The sequence below is a fragment of the Necator americanus genome, chromosome X (genome assembly GCF_031761385.1).
Source record: "Necator americanus strain Aroian chromosome X, whole genome shotgun sequence".
NCBI classification, from domain to species: Eukaryota; Metazoa; Nematoda; class Chromadorea; order Rhabditida; family Ancylostomatidae; genus Necator; species Necator americanus.
In genome coordinates this window covers 12,507,388-12,527,265 of record NC_087376.1, presented here as the reverse complement: position 1 = coordinate 12,527,265, position 19,878 = coordinate 12,507,388, and the positions used below count along the sequence as shown (strand labels likewise).

The 19,878-nt window shown below is 41.9% G+C and overlaps 3 protein-coding genes across 5 annotated transcripts; all 3 read right to left on the bottom strand.

Moving 5' to 3' along the window:
• Positions 1 to 6,212: 6,212 nt before the first annotated feature.
• On the bottom strand, positions 6,213 to 6,935 carry RB195_022678 (uncharacterized protein; the record flags this gene model as incomplete). The annotated part of the gene is made up of 1 exon (XM_064209868.1): positions 6,213 to 6,935. One exon carries the CDS (start codon positions 6,933 to 6,935, stop codon positions 6,213 to 6,215), a length of 723 nt encoding a protein of 240 aa, XP_064065749.1.
• Positions 6,936 to 8,382: 1,447 nt separating this feature from the next.
• Positions 8,383 to 11,882, bottom strand: RB195_022677 (uncharacterized protein; the record flags this gene model as incomplete). 3 transcript variants are annotated; one of them, XM_064209867.1, is made up of 3 exons in its annotated part: positions 8,383 to 9,510; positions 9,562 to 10,593; positions 11,739 to 11,882. In XM_064209867.1, 3 exons carry the CDS (start codon positions 11,880 to 11,882, stop codon positions 8,383 to 8,385), a joined length of 2,304 nt encoding a protein of 767 aa, XP_064065746.1. The 3 variants fall into 3 exon arrangements, with proteins under 3 accessions (XP_064065746.1, XP_064065748.1, XP_064065747.1); XM_064209866.1 differs by lacking the exons at positions 9,562 to 10,593; positions 11,739 to 11,882 and having other exon boundaries at positions 8,383 to 9,270; XM_064209865.1 differs by lacking the exons at positions 8,383 to 9,510; positions 11,739 to 11,882 and having other exon boundaries at positions 9,553 to 10,407.
• A 164-nt stretch (positions 11,883 to 12,046) lies between these two features.
• RB195_022676 (uncharacterized protein) lies at positions 12,047 to 12,799 on the bottom strand (the record flags this gene model as incomplete). The annotated part of the gene is made up of 1 exon (XM_064209864.1): positions 12,047 to 12,799. The coding sequence occupies one exon, from the start codon at positions 12,797 to 12,799 to the stop codon at positions 12,047 to 12,049; it is 753 nt and encodes a 250-aa protein (XP_064065745.1).
• Positions 12,800 to 19,878: the final 7,079 nt, after the last annotated feature.

The window sequence follows — 19,878 nt, the reverse complement described above, 5'->3', positions numbered from 1 at the left end:
GAGTACTAGCCTTTTCGTCACTTTCTGGAAACCACAAAATCTTAGATATTAAAATAGGAATAATACAATACAGCAGGACCGATACTGACGAGAAAGCGTGGATCCTTGAAGGTCCTTTTCGTTCTACGGCGACGTGCTTGTGCCAATGCAAAGAAAGTGGAAGTGCGGAAGTAATCAAGAGAAGTCAACTAGATTTTAGCCGTTTTACACCAAACATCCGACAAATTCGAAATTCAAAAATCATGTTAGAAATCAGTGACTCAGTGACTTTTCATCGATTCATTCAGAAACTCATTCTAAACCAACTGCATGTACAAGGATTCCGATGGCCTACTGATCCTACGATCTATTTCGTCTAAAATAGATTTTGAATTGTGAAGTTAGAGGCGTATTCTGGATTAAGGGCTTCGCTATGTACTTATTTCTTCTTTCTGGTACTGCAAGCTCACTGATTTTGGTGTTTCTCAATCTACCAAAAGGAAAACCGTAGCCTTATCGAGTGCAAATATTCCTGTGTTCATGTGTGATGTCGCGTTGTTTCGTTGCAAGACCTCGATACCTTCGTTTGTGTAGGACCTCGATCTTTATGGCTGTTCTTCATAACCTTACATCCTTTATTGTCATGATGCTTCATTGGCAATTTATTAGTGGTTATAGTGGTTAGGGATTCCATTGTTTCTAGGGTCATTTTTGCACCGATCTTTTTATTACAATCGGTTTTCTTTTCTGATTTATTGAACCGATTAGCTACTTAGTCTCGCCGAAAGAAAAGTGTTTCTTTCACACGTCCTTTTGCGGGTAACGGTAAAAAACCACCCGTAGACTTTTCTGCGGATGCCTCCGACACATTATGTATCCTGTGGAAATGCCGGACAAACATTCCTCGATGGATGATGAATTCCTGTGTATGGTGGTCTACTAAGAGAGGGAAGGAGCGACTATTGTCTAGATTTTACCCTCACCCTCTCGATGTCTAGAAATAAAAAGAAAAGAAAGAAAATCAAATTAACTCTTTTTTTTTCTACGAATTTAGAGGTACAGACGGTCCCCCTGTCATGTATCTATTTTCCAATCAGACGACTAGCTCTTTCGTTCATCTGTGGACATTGTCACAAGTAGAAACCGAAGTTACCTAGGTACAAGGGGTACACGGTTTCAAGTGAACTGTCAAGAAGCGGATTAGCTTATAACACATGTATTCGGTGGCCAGTAATACAGTTGGGCCTGATGGGCTCTTCGACTGGAGAAGAGTAGAGGAAGGGAATATATGTCGAAAAGAGCAAGAGGATGCGTTACGCCACGTGCTTTGCGCTCATCCCGTCGGATATATTCGCTGAATTCTCGTACTAATTCAGAGTATTTTGAAACGACTTGCATCACCACAAGTAAAATTATGAACGCAAAGAGAGGATCAAAAAATCGAGAAATATGGATCGTTTTGCTTCTTCCAATTTTGAAAAAAAAACGGAGTCTCTCACACCATTTTTTACAACGATTAGAGAGAGATGAGCGGAACCACCCCTGATCCCACAATCTACAACCCCATCTCATCTAGTTTAGATGCTATAAAAATAAAGATAAAATTATGACGAGACGAAAATATGATTCATGTTTATTATTCCCAGCTAATCGAATTATATTGTTGGTATATTATTATGTCGTTACATTATTTTGTTATTATATATTCTGTATTATTTGGAATTTCGCAAACTGTTTTACTTTTCAGGATGCGGTCATCTGACCAAGAAGTACCTCGTCAACGTCTTTCTCCTGTTCTTTCAGTGTGGCCTTCGTGATTTTATGTGATGCATTTGTCTTTCGTTCACATAGTTTCTCTCACTTTTGCTGCAGTGTCATGAAGTCGTTCATTTGGCTAAGTGCAGCAGTTTATGAGAACTCTCTTTTTCTAAGCTATTCTATTAACAAAAACGACTCAATGTCGAGTATCGGCGGTCTGAAACCTCTGATCTCTGCAAGTCGTTCACGGCTGTCTTTACTAGATACTTCCATCGGCTTATCGACTAACGAAAGCATCAAGTAATATTTCATAGATTTATTCATTTCGTTCTAATTATGGCTCTATATTTATTTTATCTTGGGATATATTTCAAATCATTTCTCTCAAATTCCGCCATGTCTTTCATGTGATCACATAGTGACCGTTTAGGTCATGATCACCCTCCTTGAAAATCAAAGCTGAGTCTCTTGCATGGGTCTCAACATATGTCTGTATTCTGTTTTTCAGTTTCCCTTTGCAAGTGGGAGAATCTCTTATACAGCTCTTTACATTCAAGAGCAACTTCTTTTCATAGGTCTTTCTTCTCGTTATTTATTTTAAATTCGTTGTGAAGCAATAGTGACTATTTCTGGTTCTGATATTCGTTTGGTGTTTACGGCATTATCGAAACTTCTTAGATCCTGTGATTTTTCTTCGGTATAGCACCCGATTCTAGACAAGCATGTGATCACTGAACCAAATACTATTTGTAAATATTCTATATAAGCAGACTATATAGCTTTACTCAGTTCTATTGGGAGGCGTCATCCAACCTCTCACGGTGAAATAGACCATAACACTTTTCCGACTTTTATAGGCTTCGCATTTCAGTTTCACCAAATCTTCAAAATTGAATGTTATGACATATGTCGAAACGAAGCTCTATGAAACAACATTGGTAAACTGACACTTTTCCAAAATTTAGTGCTTTTAAAAGTGTTTCTTCGTCAGCCAGTTGGGCATGGCTTCAGTTCTTAGTTTTAGATCATATTTTAATGAGCCTCATGAAACGGCAGTTTTGCATCTCCTGTTTCTGTATGCATCGCCTACATTACTGTGAGCAGTAATCTTCAGGGTTCAGACCAATCTTGGGTACCACTGCGAAGTTGGATGATTCCTCTGTTTGTTTTTTTTTTACTAGCAGTAGCTTCGCTGATGGATGGGCGCATAGCATATATGAGAACCCTTACGGTCGTTATGTAAAAACCACTTATTGAAACGGAACAGGTAGCACTTAAGTATTGGTTTGCATAATAGGATTTTACTCCGCCTTAATCTGTTGTTTTGAAAAGGATCCTAAGAACACTCTTATACGCTGAATCTTCATTATGACCTGCAGTCATATTGATGCTATATTTCCCAATCTCTTTTAAAGAGGAAATATACATAGAAAAATTTGTCGTCGAAGATATACTTTTTGAATAGAGTGATGTACACTCAAGAGATTAGTGCTTCTTTCTGTCTTTGGCGAAAAAACACGTCATTTTCCGAAAAGGTTCTTAAGACATCTTAAGGGCGGGGCGCTGTTTGCAGTCTTCCTTTATTTTAAGCTTGAGTCCGTTTTGTTCTCACCATTTAGAAGAAGCAGTGTTTCCCTAATACCTAGGAATACTGGAGCGTCAATGCTGATAGAGACAAATAAGTAGTAATTTTTCGAAAATCTATTCCCATCCAACCCACCAGCAGTGGAGGTAGTGACTTTTTTCTCACAAAATTGGAACTAACTCTGAGTAATGTGTCTGCAAGAAGTTCCGTATAGTTTGCGACGGTAACAGACCAGCGTGAGCTGCGGTGTATTTTAAACCTGTGGAAATGTCTTGTGTAGTTGTTCATGTGTTCTTGTCCATTGAGTTTAGTTTCATTTTGGCTTTATTTGAAAGTTAACTTACTGACCATTCAGAAGCGCAGAAATCTTTGCTGACGCTTGTACGCTAAAGTTTATTAATTATTAGTGTCGTGCCATTTAGTACATGTATGTTTTTACTTTGTTTTTCTGATAGTTGTTCACTATAAAGAAATCCATGTTAGCTAGGAATGGTACAAGCCTCTAAAAATTCTGCACGAAGTCTATCCGAGTGCTCTGAAACCTTGGCGCGTATTGGTATTGCCTGTGTTTAGGTAATCATTCTTTTCTCCGATGTTGATTTCAACTCCGTTACTTCATCAAAACGTTATAGTTGGACGGTCATTTTAAAATTCCATTGATATCTCCAATTACTGAGCGGTAACATACATCGTCTAGCTTGTTTCTGATCTAAATCAGCTACTCAAATACAATCCCATAATTCTTGGTATTTCATAGATGCTATGATAGGATCCGACCTTTTTTACTCAAGCCAGAAACTGTTCATTCAATAAATAGATGGTCTATAAGAATTCATACGATTATTTGATTTCATGGAACGTGGTAGAGAGATCGAGGATTCACGATACATTTCCTACGTACTTAAGAATGAATCAAAGAGACGCGCAACAACGACAGATTATTCAGCGAAAATTAAGTGCGTGTTTATTTCTTTTAATCTCCATCGTGTTTTGGTTTGCACTGAAACTTCTAAGTCAAGCAGGAGAATGCCGCCAGAAAGTAGCCAGTTTGATAGTGAGGACAGAGGGTAAAAGGATAAACATGGAAATTTATTTATTTATTTATTTATTTATTTATTTATCTATTGAAAACACCTACAGGTGTGCCATAAAACAAAGACAAGATGGACAGAGCTCACTAGAATTTCGTCTAAATTCTACACAACAAGACTGGCCCTTCAAAGCATGGTGGTGGGTTGGCAGGTGATTCTCCTGCTACAGAATGTGAGAAGTCCTTATCCTCGAGATCCTTTTCCCAGACCCAGAACGCTAGGTAGATATACGGATACCAGGGTTTGGGTGACCAACTTAACCTCGAACGAAGGAATCCGTCAAGGACCCTGGGCGAACGGGTGGCGGGACCTCAATCGCAAGGACTCACCAACTTGTTATCGTTGAGCTGCTTTCCACCACTAGGAGAGAATAAGGACCAATTGTAGGCACGAATTTGAAAAGGAGCATATCAAGGCAGAATTCAAGCTAGCTAGTGTTGTAGTACACTACGGAAAAAAAGGAACTAAAACTGTGAGCTAAAAACACATATCAATCCAACGCTTATTGTGGTCGCTTGTATTAGAGAAGGAACTTGCTCCACGTCTTTGAAACAATGAGATTTTAGGCCTCGCTCATACCTAGAATTGGTAGGAAATTTAATTTGGATAGCCTGCTTTTGAATATCCTCGAGTTTGGACTAGACATAACTTCAGCTAGAAGTAGATTAATCCAACGCGCAACTCTGCAGAAGAAGGAGTTAAACATAGTTGAGGAGTTTTCGTCTGAGTTTAGAGTAGTGCAAATTGGAGCTTCCTGTTCTCCCGCTTGTTGGTAGGAAAATCCAACACTTGCTTCCCTTTAGCTTAACTTCGTTTCGTAAGATCCGAAAACCCGAAACTAAATCGTTGACTACTCAGTGAAGTGCTTCAGGGTAATCCGGATCGGGAATGCATCTATAGTAAACTAGCCTGGTGAAAATTTGTCGCACTTTTTCTAACTTTTTGATATCCTTCTTCAAGAATGGATTCCAGACTGGCGTTGCGTATTCTAGAAGTGGCAAAACATATGTCTTGTAAAGAAATATTGGTAAACCAGGGTCCTTAACGTGCACGTTCCTCATTAATATAAAAGTAGACGACAGCGCTTTTTTGGCGACTAGGTCAAAATGAGAGGTCGAACGATTTATCAATTATTACACCAAGGTCTCGAATTTGCTCTTGATATTGAATAGTTGTTGAATTGCAAAAGTAGGGAATCTCCGAAATGCAACGCTACTGATTTGGAAAGATTCAAAAGTAGATCCCATTTTTTCCTGAGTATGATACCATTATCTGGACTGTTAGGGAAACCGCGTCGTGGGCGAAGATTTGCTCATTAGGTCGATACGAAAAATTTTGATGTCGTCCGCGAACATTTGGACTTTCATGTCAGGATGGGTTTTCAAATAGCTGGGAAGGTCAGCAGTGTACGCAAGGAAAAGGAGCGGCAAAAGTGCGCTGCTTTGCGGAATGCCAGTTTGCAATGCATAACGCGTGGAGTAACTGTTATGAACCTTTACGGTCATGTGTCGTTTTTGAAGATACGATTTCAATCAACTGAGCAACTGTCCGCGAACTCCATAGTTTTCGAGTTTGAGGAGAAGCTTCTTGTGGTGTACCACGTCAAACGCTTTAGATAGGTCGAATAATATTATAGCAACTGACTTCCCCTTGTTTACTTCGGTCATTCAATCATAGACCGAATCAGACAATAGCAAAGTAGTGGAGGATCTAGATTGGAAGCCGTGTTGTTTGAAAGGGATGACATCTCTTGTTCATAGCCACTCGCTTAGTTTTTCGTTGATTATCTTTTGCAAAACTTACCATCTTGCGGAGGATACAATACTGATGGGGCGAAAGTTCAAGAGAGCATTTAAATTGCTTTTTTTGGGCATTGCGGTAACAAGTGCCTCTTTCCAAATGTTAGGAACTTTGCTGAAGATGAGCGACGCATTAAAAATATGAGCAGGAGGAAGACACAAAACATCTGCACATTTTTGGTGAACTATCTGGGGAATACCATCGTAAGGACACGAAAACGAAGGAGTTAAACGTTTCAGAACGCTAAAGATTTCATTTGGATAGATGACAAAGTCGAAGGACCTTTGAGGAACCTGAATGGCAAGGGAATCAGTAGTTGGCAATAGAAGACTATGACAGCTTTCATCCAGTTTTAATGAGTACTTAGAAGCAAAGAATTCGGCAAGTGCGTTAGCTTTCTCGAGATCGGTTTTGATCAAATTCCCATTGTCAGTCCTCAACACAGGCAGGTTTTGTGCTTGTCTAATTCTTTTAGCGAGAAAGTTATGAAACTTTTTCATACATGTTTTCGACAAACGCCGCTCACGATTTGCAAGGTACTTTTTCATGTGATTGTCAAGATCAGCACAAATCTTCCTATAGAGAGCGTTGTTCAAAGGGTTATCAAGTTGGCAGAAGAGTCGATTGTTTTGATCGAATAGATTTCCTAAATGCAAAGGATAAGTAGGTACACAATTCTTGTCAAACTTCAGCGGGACAAACTTGACTAAACTATCGTACATCACTAGGCAAAAACGGCAATACATTTCTGCATCCGACTGATAGTTGCCGAAAACCTTCCAGCCCACACGAACGAGAAGATTACGTAGCTCGGAATAGTTTGCACGACTGAACTCTGGCAAGGGCAGATAAAGAGGTTGTATTAAAGTCGAACTTGGAAGAAACAAGATTATGATCGGAAATGGCAAAGGGAGGCAGAATTTCGATATCACTGATACTAGATCCGGAAGAAAGAACGAGGTCGAGGTTGGAATGTAAACGAGCGGGGGCATCAATGTTTTGGGCTAGATCAGAACTTTCCAATAAAGTTTTGAAGCGTTCAGAAGTGGAATTGCTATGTTTATTCATGTCAACGTTAAAGTTGCCCACGATTATGATTTTAGGTCACGGAAGACGGAGCTCAAAAATAGCATCAAACAAGGTATCATCATCAGGCAGAATCTGGGGGTCGATAGGTAATTACGAATTTGAGAGAATGAGATGTGAAAGGAGAGAGGAGTTCAAAACACAACATATCAGCAGCCATTTGACGTTTGAGTGGAATGAGAACCGCGTGAAATTTGTCGCTAACTAAGCAGCAGACACCTCCGCTCCTCTGAAGCGGTCTGTCTGAGCGAAACACAAAGTATGCTGCATGCGTTAAACAAAATACATTCTGCCTTAGGGAGAGGTCCACGCTGGATTACAAGTTTTCCGTTATTGGTTTGCGGGGAAGTTCGGTGATGTGAGTGAGAGCATCTCTGTAAACCACCCACTCACGCATAGATGACCGTTCATTTCTCAGACGAACCTCGTGCCTCAACTCATAATCCCGTTTTCGTTCTTCCGTCGTCATGCTTTTACGTACAAATATGTTCGAAAGGCTTGTGCGGCATAGGAGTTGCGCTCTTGACAGAACCTTAGCCCGGTGGGGACGAGAAAGGAGTACATCTTTAACAAGACGTGGCTTATTAGCGTTGAACTTTCCCAACCTACAAGCTACTTCGGGTAGGTAGTCAACTTCAGGCGCATCAAGGACATTGGACACTTTTTCTTCTAGGTCCCTCTGTCTTTCTGTCAAAGACCTATCAGCACCCAATTCCGCTAAGCCAGTGATCACAATACTGCGGCCCCTCTATTCAGCTTCAACTCCATCAGCCACTTCCTGCGTGATTTTTGTTCTCAAGGCAAGAACCATCTTCTCAATGACAGGATCGGTGTTTCTTTCCAAAATTTAGTTGATGATTTCAGCACAAAGGAGCGATTCGATGTCAATCTCAACATTTTTGGCATGAGAAACGGCTTTGGATGGTTTTGGAAGTTCTTCGTTTTGCGGAAAGAATTACGAAGGCTGCGCTGAGTAGATCCAGACATTGTATCAATAATCAATACTGACGATTTGCGACAAAGAAAAACGGAAAACTGAGTTCGAGATGTGAACGGAAGGAATTAGTGTGAGAAGGAAACGAGTTAGCAAAACCAAGAATCACCTTGATCACCTTGACTCCCGTTGATCTTCGAACTGGTCGAGCGGGCGCCAGTAATTCTTCCATTTGTCCCGATCGCGTGCCAGAGTAGCCCAGTGGTTCCTCCTTTCGCGTGGGACACGAAGAGCATCATATTTTTCTTTGAAGGACTTCGTGAAGAAATCTGACCATCGGGTCGGCGGTCTTCCTGTAGTGCGCTTAATATCGCGAGGACCCAGTCGCTGACGGCTCTCGTCCAACGGTTGTCATTAAAGCGCATCACGTGTCCGGCCCACCTTATTTTACTTTCCTTGGCAAACGCGGGGACGTCTTTAAACTTCGATCGCTGACGTAGGAGAGAACTTCGAATCCCGGTCCTCACTTGCGCGAAACGGGATACTCCTAGCATCACTCTCTCAATTGCGCGTTCAATTATGCTCACCGCGTTTTCTTCCTGCTTGCGAAATGCCCAGGTTTCCGAAGCATAGTTCAAAGCAGGAAGTACGGTGGTTTTGAAGAGGTGAGCACGGAGCCGGGTGTTCCTGGTCTTCTTCACTACATCCTCGATGCTCTTGTACGCTCCCCAAGCCGCCATTCTCCTCCTGCCCAGCTCAGGGGTCAGGTTGTTCATCATGTTCAATTCCCGACCCAGATAAACGTAGCTGGTGCATTCGGATATGTTCGTTCCGTTGAGCGTGAATGGGGCATCCGAGACCCATCCGTTCCGCATGAACATCGTCTTTTGCAGATTCAGCTGAAGACCGATGCATCCACATGTTTCGTCGAAATCGGTCAGCATTCGTTCCGCTTGGCTGATGCTAGATGTTATCAGTACGATGTCATCAGCAAAGCGCAAATGGTGTAGCTGCCGACCATCAACCTTCACTCCCATGTCGTCCCATTCCAACTTTCGCACTGCGTTCTCGAGGGTGGCTGTGAATATTTTGGGTGAAATTGTATCACCCTGTCGGACCCCCCTCCTCACATCAATGATGATGTTCTTGTAGAAAGACAAAATTCCGGTCGTGAAGTTACTGTACAACTCTCGAAGTACCTTTATGTACTGAGTAGGGACGCCTTGGTTGTCCAAGGCTCCCACGACCGCTTCCGTCTCAACTGAGTCGAAGGCCTTCTTCAAGTCGATGAAGGTGAGACGGAGCGGTATCTTGTACTCTCATGATACTTCGATGAGTTTTGAAACAGTGTGAATGTGGTCAATCGTGCTGAATCCTTTTCGAAACCCTGCTTGCTCGCATGGCTGTCCTACATCCAGGTCTTTTTCAATCCTATTAAGGATCACTCTTGTAAAGAGCTTGTAGATGACGGACAGTAGGCAGATTGGACGATAGTTGCCGATGTCATGTGGATCTCCCTTTTTATACAACAACACGGTCTTGCTGGTCTTCCACTGTTTAGGAACCTTGCATTCCGACAGATAACGTGTAAAGAGCCTCGCCAGGGTGTTGATGAGTACTGGCGGAAGGCTCTTCAGGTGTTCTGGTCTTATTCTGTCGGGACCGGGTGCCGTACGATTTCTTACCGACATGATGGCATGTCGTATTTCGCACGGGAGAACCTCTGGAATGACTTGTCCATCTTCCCTCAGGTGGTGAGGAGGCAAGTGGACATGGCTGTCGAAGAGATCAGAGTAAAAGTCGTAGATGATTTTCTCCATCCCCCTTCTCGATGCAATGGCTGTTCCCTTTGGGTTCCGGAGAGCAGTCATCCTCGTCTTGCGACTGGCGAAGTCTCGACGGGCATAGCGGATGCTTTTCCCCGCCTCTGCAGCTTCAGCCAGCACTTCTGCTCTTCTCTCTTTAAGGTCTTCCTTTATCGCCTCTTTACAAAGCCTTGCGAGCTCGGACGTGAGCTCTTGATTCCCTGCGGCTCGTGCTGCTCCACGCTGGCGTATCAGCTCAAGAGTTTCAAGAGACAGGCGTCTCTTGGTGGTTTTAAAACTCTCAGCCTTCTTCGCGCAGTCGTGAAGGTGTTCAACAAGCCGGTCATATTCCTCGTCGATGTTGTCCATTGCGGAATCTTCCCAAAAGCCGGCTAGCGTAGCGAAGAGATCCCAGTTGATGGTAGTCCTGGGATTTCTCTCTCTGAGCTTGACGGCTTTCTCTGCTCTCCTTGTGAAGGAAAATTTTCCTCGAAGGAGGCGATGGTCCGATCCCGTATAGAACTTTGGTACAACAGCGACATCCGTCAGGCAGACCTTTTATTGACGATGATGTGGTCTATTTCATTACGGTACAATCCACCGGGTGACTCCCACGTCCAGCGTAGAGAGGAAGGCTTCTGGAATTGCGAGTTCCTATGGATGGTCTTAGTCGTCATGATGAACTCAGAGAGCCTCTCCCCCCGGTCATTCCATTGTAGGCCGTGGGTCCCGATGTGAAGTTCCTCCGGCGTTCTTCTTGGGCTAACTTTGGCGTGGAAAACCAAGAATAGGATGAAAAAATGTGAGTAAAATATGAAGATATAAAGTTAATGAAAACCAAAGGAAAGGAAAAAAAAACAAGTCAGAATACAGAGAACTGGATAAGCGGCCGCACACCGCGAGTGTACGCAGAATATTTCCAAATAACAAATGTTTCCACTCCGGGAAGGTAAAATTGATTTGAATTAGGTCGGGCTATTGTGTGAAGAACATCAATGATTTTTTGCACCTTTTTTTGAAACTTCAGTGAAGAGTTACAGACTGCCATCTGCAGGACCTTTACAGAGCGATCGTTAACAAAAATGAAAGAACAATAAATAAAGGACTCCAATCCGGGCCAACAAGATTTGAAAACGCGCGAACACGAATTACTACATATATACAGTTTAGAAGTTCGTCGAAGTATTAGGACATACCGCTACTTTTCTCCATACTATTTGGAAGGAGAGAAGGTCATTTAAAGCTTCTACTCCGATCTCTTTGATTAAGAGCCACTTTCAGTTTTTTCTTTATAATACGAGAGGTGGGGGACGGACATGTTACTTCTGAGGCCCTCTCTGCTGAAATTCGAAATGTCATCATGTTTTTAAAAAATCGTGCTCTGCCCGGTTCCGATAAGATTACATTGAATCCGAACATCTAAAGAATTGAAAAGTTTGACCTCCAATGAACCTCGGCATAGTTGAATGTCGTATTGATTTTGATGAGCTGTACACGAGGTTGTTAAATAAATTCACTGGCTAACGTTTCGGCAATATCGCCTTCTTCAGAGCATCAAATGGTAGATTCAATCTACAATTTAAACGATCTACAATCTTTCAATCTACAATCTAACAATTTTTAACCTCTCCACATCTACACTGATAAACTCCATGCCTACTTTTTCTATCACCACTTTAGCGACTACACCGAATCTTCACCTTACATCGGAGACGCCTAGCATGGACCACTGACTGGTCGATCACGAGTGCGAATGGTTCGAATGTCACATTGGATCGGAAGAACCATTCGAGATATTGCGCGAGTTCGCGTGTTATCGACAGACATTCTCCCTTGCGGTTCATTTTAGGGTTTTTGGCTTGGATCCAAAATGCCTTCAGCGATTTTCAAGCCAACGTTTTAGATTCGTGCGCTAAGATTTGGACCCTTATTTCAAAATCGGCTCTGTCATGTTTTTGTGTTCTATGGACATCTAAAGGTGTCCATTCTCGTAACCTATTCTTGCCGTTCACGTGCTCTTTGATGCGGACATGCAGCGTCGTGCCGTTTCACCGACATACTCGTTCCCACTGTTCGTGCACGAAATCAGGTAGATTATCCCAGATCTCAAGCAGTCTCCTGTGGAACAAATAATGCAGTTCGGTGTTGTACAGCTGGTATCGTACAAACGATTCCGAACTAGCTGATGTTTCAAATTGTTCGTTGGTATTTTAACGAACGAAACGGAGCTATCCAAGTCTGCTCTCCTCAGACAACGCCTAGTGGCAGTGCTCATTTCATCGGAGATATAAAGAAAGCAGAGAGGTATCTTATCTGTGGTGGGTTTTTGCAATTGCCGTGTTCGCCCACTTCGGCATCGTCTCGTTTCAGACGTTAGGAATTCATGATCATTAGAAGCAGCAATTTGGTGAGCCAAAAATAACGAATCCTTTCTCTCCTCAGGTCCACTACAAACGGTTTTTGCCGTGCGGAACATGTTGTTAATCACAACTTTGTTCATATAGGATGGATGAGCAGAAAGAAAATGAACCAAGATGTTTTCATTACTGGGCTTACGATACCATTTCGTTTTGTGCGTACCGCTTGAGATGCCAACCTGGATGTTCAAAAAAGGAATCCAATTGCCCTGTGGTTTCTCCCTAGTAAGTTTTATGTGTTCGGACTGTCGGTTCAACAAGTCAAAGCATTTGTCCATCTCCGCTTGGATGGCGCAAATGACAAAGCAATCGTCAATGTACCGAGAGTAGAACAAATGACGCATCTTCCAGAACAGGTGCTTCAATTTTGGCAAAAATTATAAAAGGTGGGAGCCAATCTCTGCCTCTTTGCTAAACCTCTAAGTTGTGCAAAGTAATTTCCGGACCATCTGAGGATATTGCAGTCGAGGCACGCCTTGAGAAGAATCATCAATTGGGAGATTGAGAATCCGTGTAAATTGATGGTTCTTGTGTTTTTTTTCAGCAGTTCGAACATAGCTTGTATCGCGAAGTCATTAGATACATTCGTATACAGTGCTTCGACGTCGAAAGACTCCATGACACAGTCTCTTGCCAGGTGTGTTGCGCGCAGGTGGCGTAGGAACATACGGGTATTTGTTAAATGGGCAGGTATATGGCTCAATACTTGCGCAAATATTGTGTTTAAGAACCACCCTATCCTATCCGCAGAACCTCTTACAATACTAGTTATAGGTCTTACTTTGAATGTAGCGGGGTCAGCGGAAGCCAGATCGCTACTGGACTGGAGTTTATGCGCCTTGATAAGGAGATAGAGCACTGTACAGGTCGGCAGGTCAGTTTTAAGGCGAGCAATGAAAGGAGGAGGGAACTCAGCGGATTTCGCTATCCTAACCCACTGGTCGTTTAAAAAACGGGATTTCTTCACGAACTCACTAACGGAGGATAAACGATATATTGAGGTATCTTGCAAGTGTCTTTCTGTTATTGCAATATCCAGCTGTTGTGAAATGACCACAAACTCCCCACCATTATCACTAGTGGATAACCTTATTTGTTTAGAATTGATCAACTCACGAACTTCCTTGATACCTTGCTTTTGTGCAGAGAAATGTTAGACTTAGTTGTGTTCTCACGAAATCGAGTTACCGTTTTATATACATCGTTTGCAAGAAGCCGGAATTTCTGACATGTTGAACCGACGGTCCGAACACATAAAACTTATTAGGGAGAAACCATAGGGCAATTGGTTTCCTTTTTGAACAGGTTGGCATCTCAAACGGTACGTACAAAATGAAATAGTATCCTAAGCCCAGTAATAAAAACATCTTGGTTCATTTCCTTTCTGCTCATCCATCTCATATGAACAATGCTGTGATTAACAACTTGTTCCGCACGGCAAGAACCGTTTGTAGTGGACCTGAGGAGATCGAAATATCGCGAGAGTATAAGATGCTGCTGTATCTCATTTTCATCAACATATGTTAAGCTTTTGACTCAGTTGAGAGTAAATCATTCATGGAAATCTTGGAGAAATAAAGTGTCTCTAGTCGGTACACAACGGTTACTCCGTGAGTTATGTGGTAACTTCACGACTAAAATTTCTCCATTCCGTCATTACATCATGGTCAACGTGAGGGTAGCTCAACCTTCCTTGAAATATTCAAAGCCACTATCGAAAACGTATTGCGATGTTTGGTGTGGAATAAGATGGGAGTGAAGGTTGATGGCAGTAACATACACGATCTTCGCTTCCTTGTTTCGATTATGACATCATTCTGATAACAACAAGAATCAGCCAGGGGGAAAAATGCTGGCTGAAGTTGATGAACAATGTAGGAAGATCGGTACTAGAGGCAGCATACTACGAATCTAGGTTGGTACGGATTACAGGGTCGTAGATTATGGAGACGGGTGGTTCCGCTCATCTCTCCCTGAATCAATGCAACCAGCCGGCCCCTGAATGCTGTTGTGCACGATGCCTGCTATTGCAGCGCGCCACCCTTGCGCGCGTAGCGTCCCTTACTGCCTATCGGGACAGTCTGAATTGATTTTCGACGAAATGCTGGAGGCGGCGCAAGGGGTGGAGCGTTGCAATAGATGGCGTCGTACAAAACAGCATTCTGAAGGCGGCTGTTTGCAGTGATGCAGGGAGAGATGAGCGGAACTACCCCGTCTTCATAATCTACGACCACGTATACGGATACTCCACCTGAAATCCGCACCATCTCAGATTCGTGATAAGCTGCCTTTAAACTTAGACAAGGCGATGTTCATGAGGAACACAATGGGTTCTTATGTCTTATTCATACTCATCGGCTCCAGTATATTCAAGTGCTGCAGCTGCATATATCCGGATCGTGAATTTGACAAACGACCTGACCTCCGAGCTGCGAAAGGGAAAACGAGGGTCTGGGAGATTTTTATTCGTTATGTTGGGGTAATCGCATGTCATAATGTCTTCTTTTATTCTCTCTCTTTCCGGATTCTGTAGGATTCCTCTGTCATTTTTGCTATTGATGTTCTGGATAAATAGAAATCGGTAACGGATAGACTGATCAAATAATCTTTAAGTGTATTTCTTCTTCATTTTTTATATTTTATATACGAGTACTACCAACAAGCTATATTTTGACTTGAATGAACTTACCGCAATAGAGACAAAGAGATAAATGTAAGATGAGTGAGAAAGTGGTTTCCGTTCTTACAAAAAATGTGTTTCTTGAATGACGTTGGTTAGTGTTATGATATTTTTTTATTCAAGAACTTTCAATTTTTTAGCTTACTTCGGGATAAAATTGCGCATGGTTTTATGTACCCAGCTTATTTAAACAACCAGTCGACTAAAGCAAGACTTCAGACTTTTGTGATGCTCGCTTCGGTCTCTTACACCGATCAATAAAAATTGGTAGCACTGTAGACTTAAAATTGTGCTTTTCCAGTAACGCTTAATTCATTTTCGTTCTCAGAAATTTAGGCGCAGACGAAAGCTTTCATAGATTCTTTTCTTTTCTTTTCATAGATTCATAGATTTCTAAACGAGTCAGTTCTAGATTTGGAGTACGTTTAAGTTTTTTTTTCCATCAATATCTCTTTAAACCTCATTTTTAAAATGTTACTTAAGGTATTAGTTTCTTCCATTTTTCCAACAATTAACACAGAATGATGTATTATCATGAAATGTGAATATCACCATCGTACTGATGAAGATGACTTCTATGTTAGACTCAGTGAACTGTTGGCTACTATTTGAGCAGCCGCTTGCATTTTCAAAAAAAGGATCTTGCCAACCTGAGGCAAACTTGATGGGAAGTGAATACGTGGAGGAGCAATGGGAGTGAAATGCAACGCGTACAATGATAATGACAGTACAAACGGTTCGCAACGTCTCATTACTCCTTGCCAAGTCCAGTTGTCATTTACCCGTTTACTCCCGACTGACTGATTGATTGATTGAGTGACGGATTGACTGATTGAAAGACTGATTGACTGACTAGCTGGCTAGCGAAGAAGCCCCAGTCTATGATGGTTTCGGATTTTCGCTTAGTGAACATTGCTTTGGCTGCTGTGGCTTTTCCTTTCCGTCTAGAAGAAAGAATTCCTCGGACTCGGAGGTGAAGGTGGTTCGATCCGGAGTAGAACTTCAGTACAACAGTGACATCCGTTAAGCAAAACCCCTCACTGTGCTATGGTCTATTTCGCCATGGTGCGTTAAGCACCGATTCCCAGGTGCACAGCAGAGAAGGGAGCTACTGAAGTTGGAAGTTTCCATGGATGATTTCGATGACAACCTCGGAATGCCTCTCCCTTCGCTCTTACCATCGTAGGTTGTGGGTCCTGACGTGAAGTTCCAAAAACGTTCTCCTGGGTGGGGGTGCGAGGTGGATCTCTAGGTCCACATAGAAACCTACAACTTTTTTTTAAATGTTTTGGAGCGTAAGGAACGAAGATAGCGATTCCAAAGTGAGCGTTGAAATACATCTTCTCATCTGCAGACTTTCGAATCTGAATGTCAGCTGTTCGAACGAGTCGATGTTCCTTCCCATACTTTTGTTGACAAGGCATCGATTCCACGAACACTTCTATTGTAGCATGTACTTAGGGACAGTTCTTCTCCAGTTTCATGTACGGTGTTCAGTGAGTGGAGTTGTCTTGTTTTGATCAATTCGGTGACGTCGTACTTACTTATTTCATCAAAGAAAGTGGCCAAAAGTGGCAATAAAAATGCATATGCCGCTGAATATCCAAAAACAAAGAGAAGGACTTTACAATTTAGATTAAACGGATAATGTGAAAGATTCAGAAGATATGGGTCGGTCATAGAAATGATTAAGAGGAGAATGTAATGAAGCAAAAAGTGCAGAAGAGACTTGTCCTATTTTCTAGACGTGTTTCATGTATAACAACTAAAATGTTTCTGAAACATGGCATATGTATTACTAGTAGTGCTGCTCCACTATCACATAGGTGAAGCTCACGAACACATTTTAGTTCTACTAAATTAAGTACAAAAGTAACTGATCCTGTCCCTGAGCATCATTTTTACCCCAGAAAATAAGACAGCTCTCTTCTGTACTTGCTACTTCATTCCATTTCCTTCTATTTCTTGTTCACCCACGATCCATATCGTTTGCATCTTCCATTCCATCAATTAGATTTAAATCTTCAAATCTTTTCATCGCTCGTTTTTGTATATTAGTTGGAGGACGTGTAATAATGATATATTGTCCGCAACTTCCAGTTTCTCAATCATTCAATTTTTTATGGTTTTTAATTCTGCAAAATGCAAAGGATCCTTCGATACAGTCTCACGGCGCATTCTGAGGACATTGTTGATTGAACCACATCTTCAGCATTTTGCATGTACCAAGGCGCTGTGTGCCGACTTAGCTACGGTGTCAAGTCAATGCACGAAAAACACCGAAGAAGAAAGATTGAAAGAAAAAAAAGAAAGAAAGAAAAGAGAAATACGAAAAAGTGACATCAGAGAAAAATTAAATCAAGAAGCTTCCGCACTTCTGCCCAAAACCTACCACTCACTAGGTTACCACTGCTACTTTTTTTACATGAAAATGATTAATTAGGCTATTTCTTTTAGCTCCACTTTCTCTAATCAAACCTCATTTGTACAGCTAGCTTCCACGCTCTGCATGTGCACTGACGATAAGCTTTGTGATATTTGTGGTCTCATCTCCGGATAAGATATTGATCTGACACTATCCTCTAGCTAGACTGATTGTATGACCATGGCATGCTGATCGGACTTCGCTTTTTCTGAATTCAAGGAGAAGGAACATGCATAAGATATCTGTTGCTGCAGATATGTGGCAACAACACTTATAAAAGTTAAATACAGATGCATAGTTGCGTAACGGAGAAATCGAGGAAATCAGGGGCCTACTGCTGTAATGTCTCGGTAACCGTTGCAACCAAACTCGCACAAACTCAGAAAACCACTTATTTGTCGTTACCTCTGAGAGAATTGAAGCAACGATCAATTTTTCTCCTCATCATTGCTCCATCTGACTACGAATAAACCTTCGCATTTTTGTAGCACCTTTATTGTATAAGGAAGACAACGGCAGCGAAGTCTTGGATACTGTATTGTACGAGGATCAAAGGTAATTTCTTGGAAAATCTTCTGCGATCACAGCGGAACTAAATGAGCGAACGTTTGATTTACCAGCTAGTCTTTCAAATCTCCTTGTACAAGTTCTATGGCTGGTTACGTATCAAAGCTATCGGATCTCGTCTCAAGAAAAAAAATAAAAGGAATCGGAAAGGTATTGGAACAGATTCTGTGATCTAGAAAACATGATCACAAGAGGGAAATGAAAAAAATGCTAAAGGATGAGCTGGAACTAGGAAAACTCACCAGCTTGAAAGAGAAGTTGGATGCCAGAAGAAGTTGCGAATGACAAGATTCGTACCCGTCTTCTCGAGAAATCTTCCTTTCACTTGTCGATAGTCCAATTTAAGCAACAGCCAAGATTGTCAACAAACTTTATTACGGCTATTAACCGTAATAAAGTTTGTTAACAATCTTGGCTGTTGCTTAAATTGGACTATCGACAAGTTGCAATTTCTATGCCAAGATTCAAGGAAAGTCGAACTTTCGCATTTCTTCCTCTCACATTCAAAATCAGCAACGGCTCAGCAGGCGTGTCTAATGTACTGTCACGTCTCACTGCAACTGCTACAGGTATACAGTAACGCAACGAACACTAATCCGATTAAAAAGAATGTTTTTTATTTGTTCATGTGTTGCTCATTGGTGTTTTAAGTGCTCACGAAACCGTGTGCTCGCAGTTAAAGGCATCACCCCACGAATCTGGGGTGGTGCAGATTTCAGGTGGAGAGTTCCTATAGAGGGTCGTAGATTATGAAGAGGAGGGTGATTCCGTCCATCTCTTCCTAATTGACGTAAAAAAAGGCCGGAAAGATGCGGCGCATGCACAAGGCTGGCGCGCTCCAATCGAACTCGTCGTAGAAAATAGCGCTCGAATTCGTATCTTCCGGGCCGTTTTTTTACGGCAATTAGGAAGAAATAGACGGAATCACCCTTCTCTCCATAATCTACGACTCCGTGTAGGCATAAACCACCTAAAACCCTCACCGCCTCAGATTCGTGGGGTGATGCCTTTAAGCTATTACGTCATTGTCCAACAGCAGGAAAATGGCTCGTGCGTGTCAGAAATTATACCTCTCCAGAAAGAGGGATGCCAAACTGTGCAGAAGATCATCAAGCAAGCGAAATCAACGGGAAGCATTGACGAGAAGACCAAATTAGACTGGCACCGTCCTATCACAACTACAAAAACTCGCACTATCATCAGGAAGAGAACTACTCGGAATGACTTTAGAAAAGAAAAGAAAGAGAAATTAGAAGAACTCCTCATATATGCAGTGGAATCAGGTCCCGACGCAGACACCACCACTGTCGTTTGCTTTCAAGAACTCTTCAAGAAACTATTCTGCGACAATACTTGCCGGCCTCACAAGTGAATCTATGTACTTCTCAACATCAACTTTTTCGGCGTTTCTCTGATTAGGCTGCTACAGCTCCAAATTTAGATTGCTGAATTTGGAATGCTCAAATACAACTTATGTGGAGCACAACACATACCATACATAGTTAAAGCCGACATTTGCGATGGCTTATCCATGAACAATCATTCGAGGCGGCACTGACAAATGTCAAATTTGCATTCGCATTTGACGCTATCCGTTACTTTGGGGATAGAAAAAAGATACTAAAAATGATTCAGGCTCGTGATATATAACGCTGTTCTTGAAACATAAAACAATTTGCATTTGTGCATTTGTGCTGAAACAGGCAACTCACTTTTCATATATGTTTTATTATGAACATGGATGTTTTCTC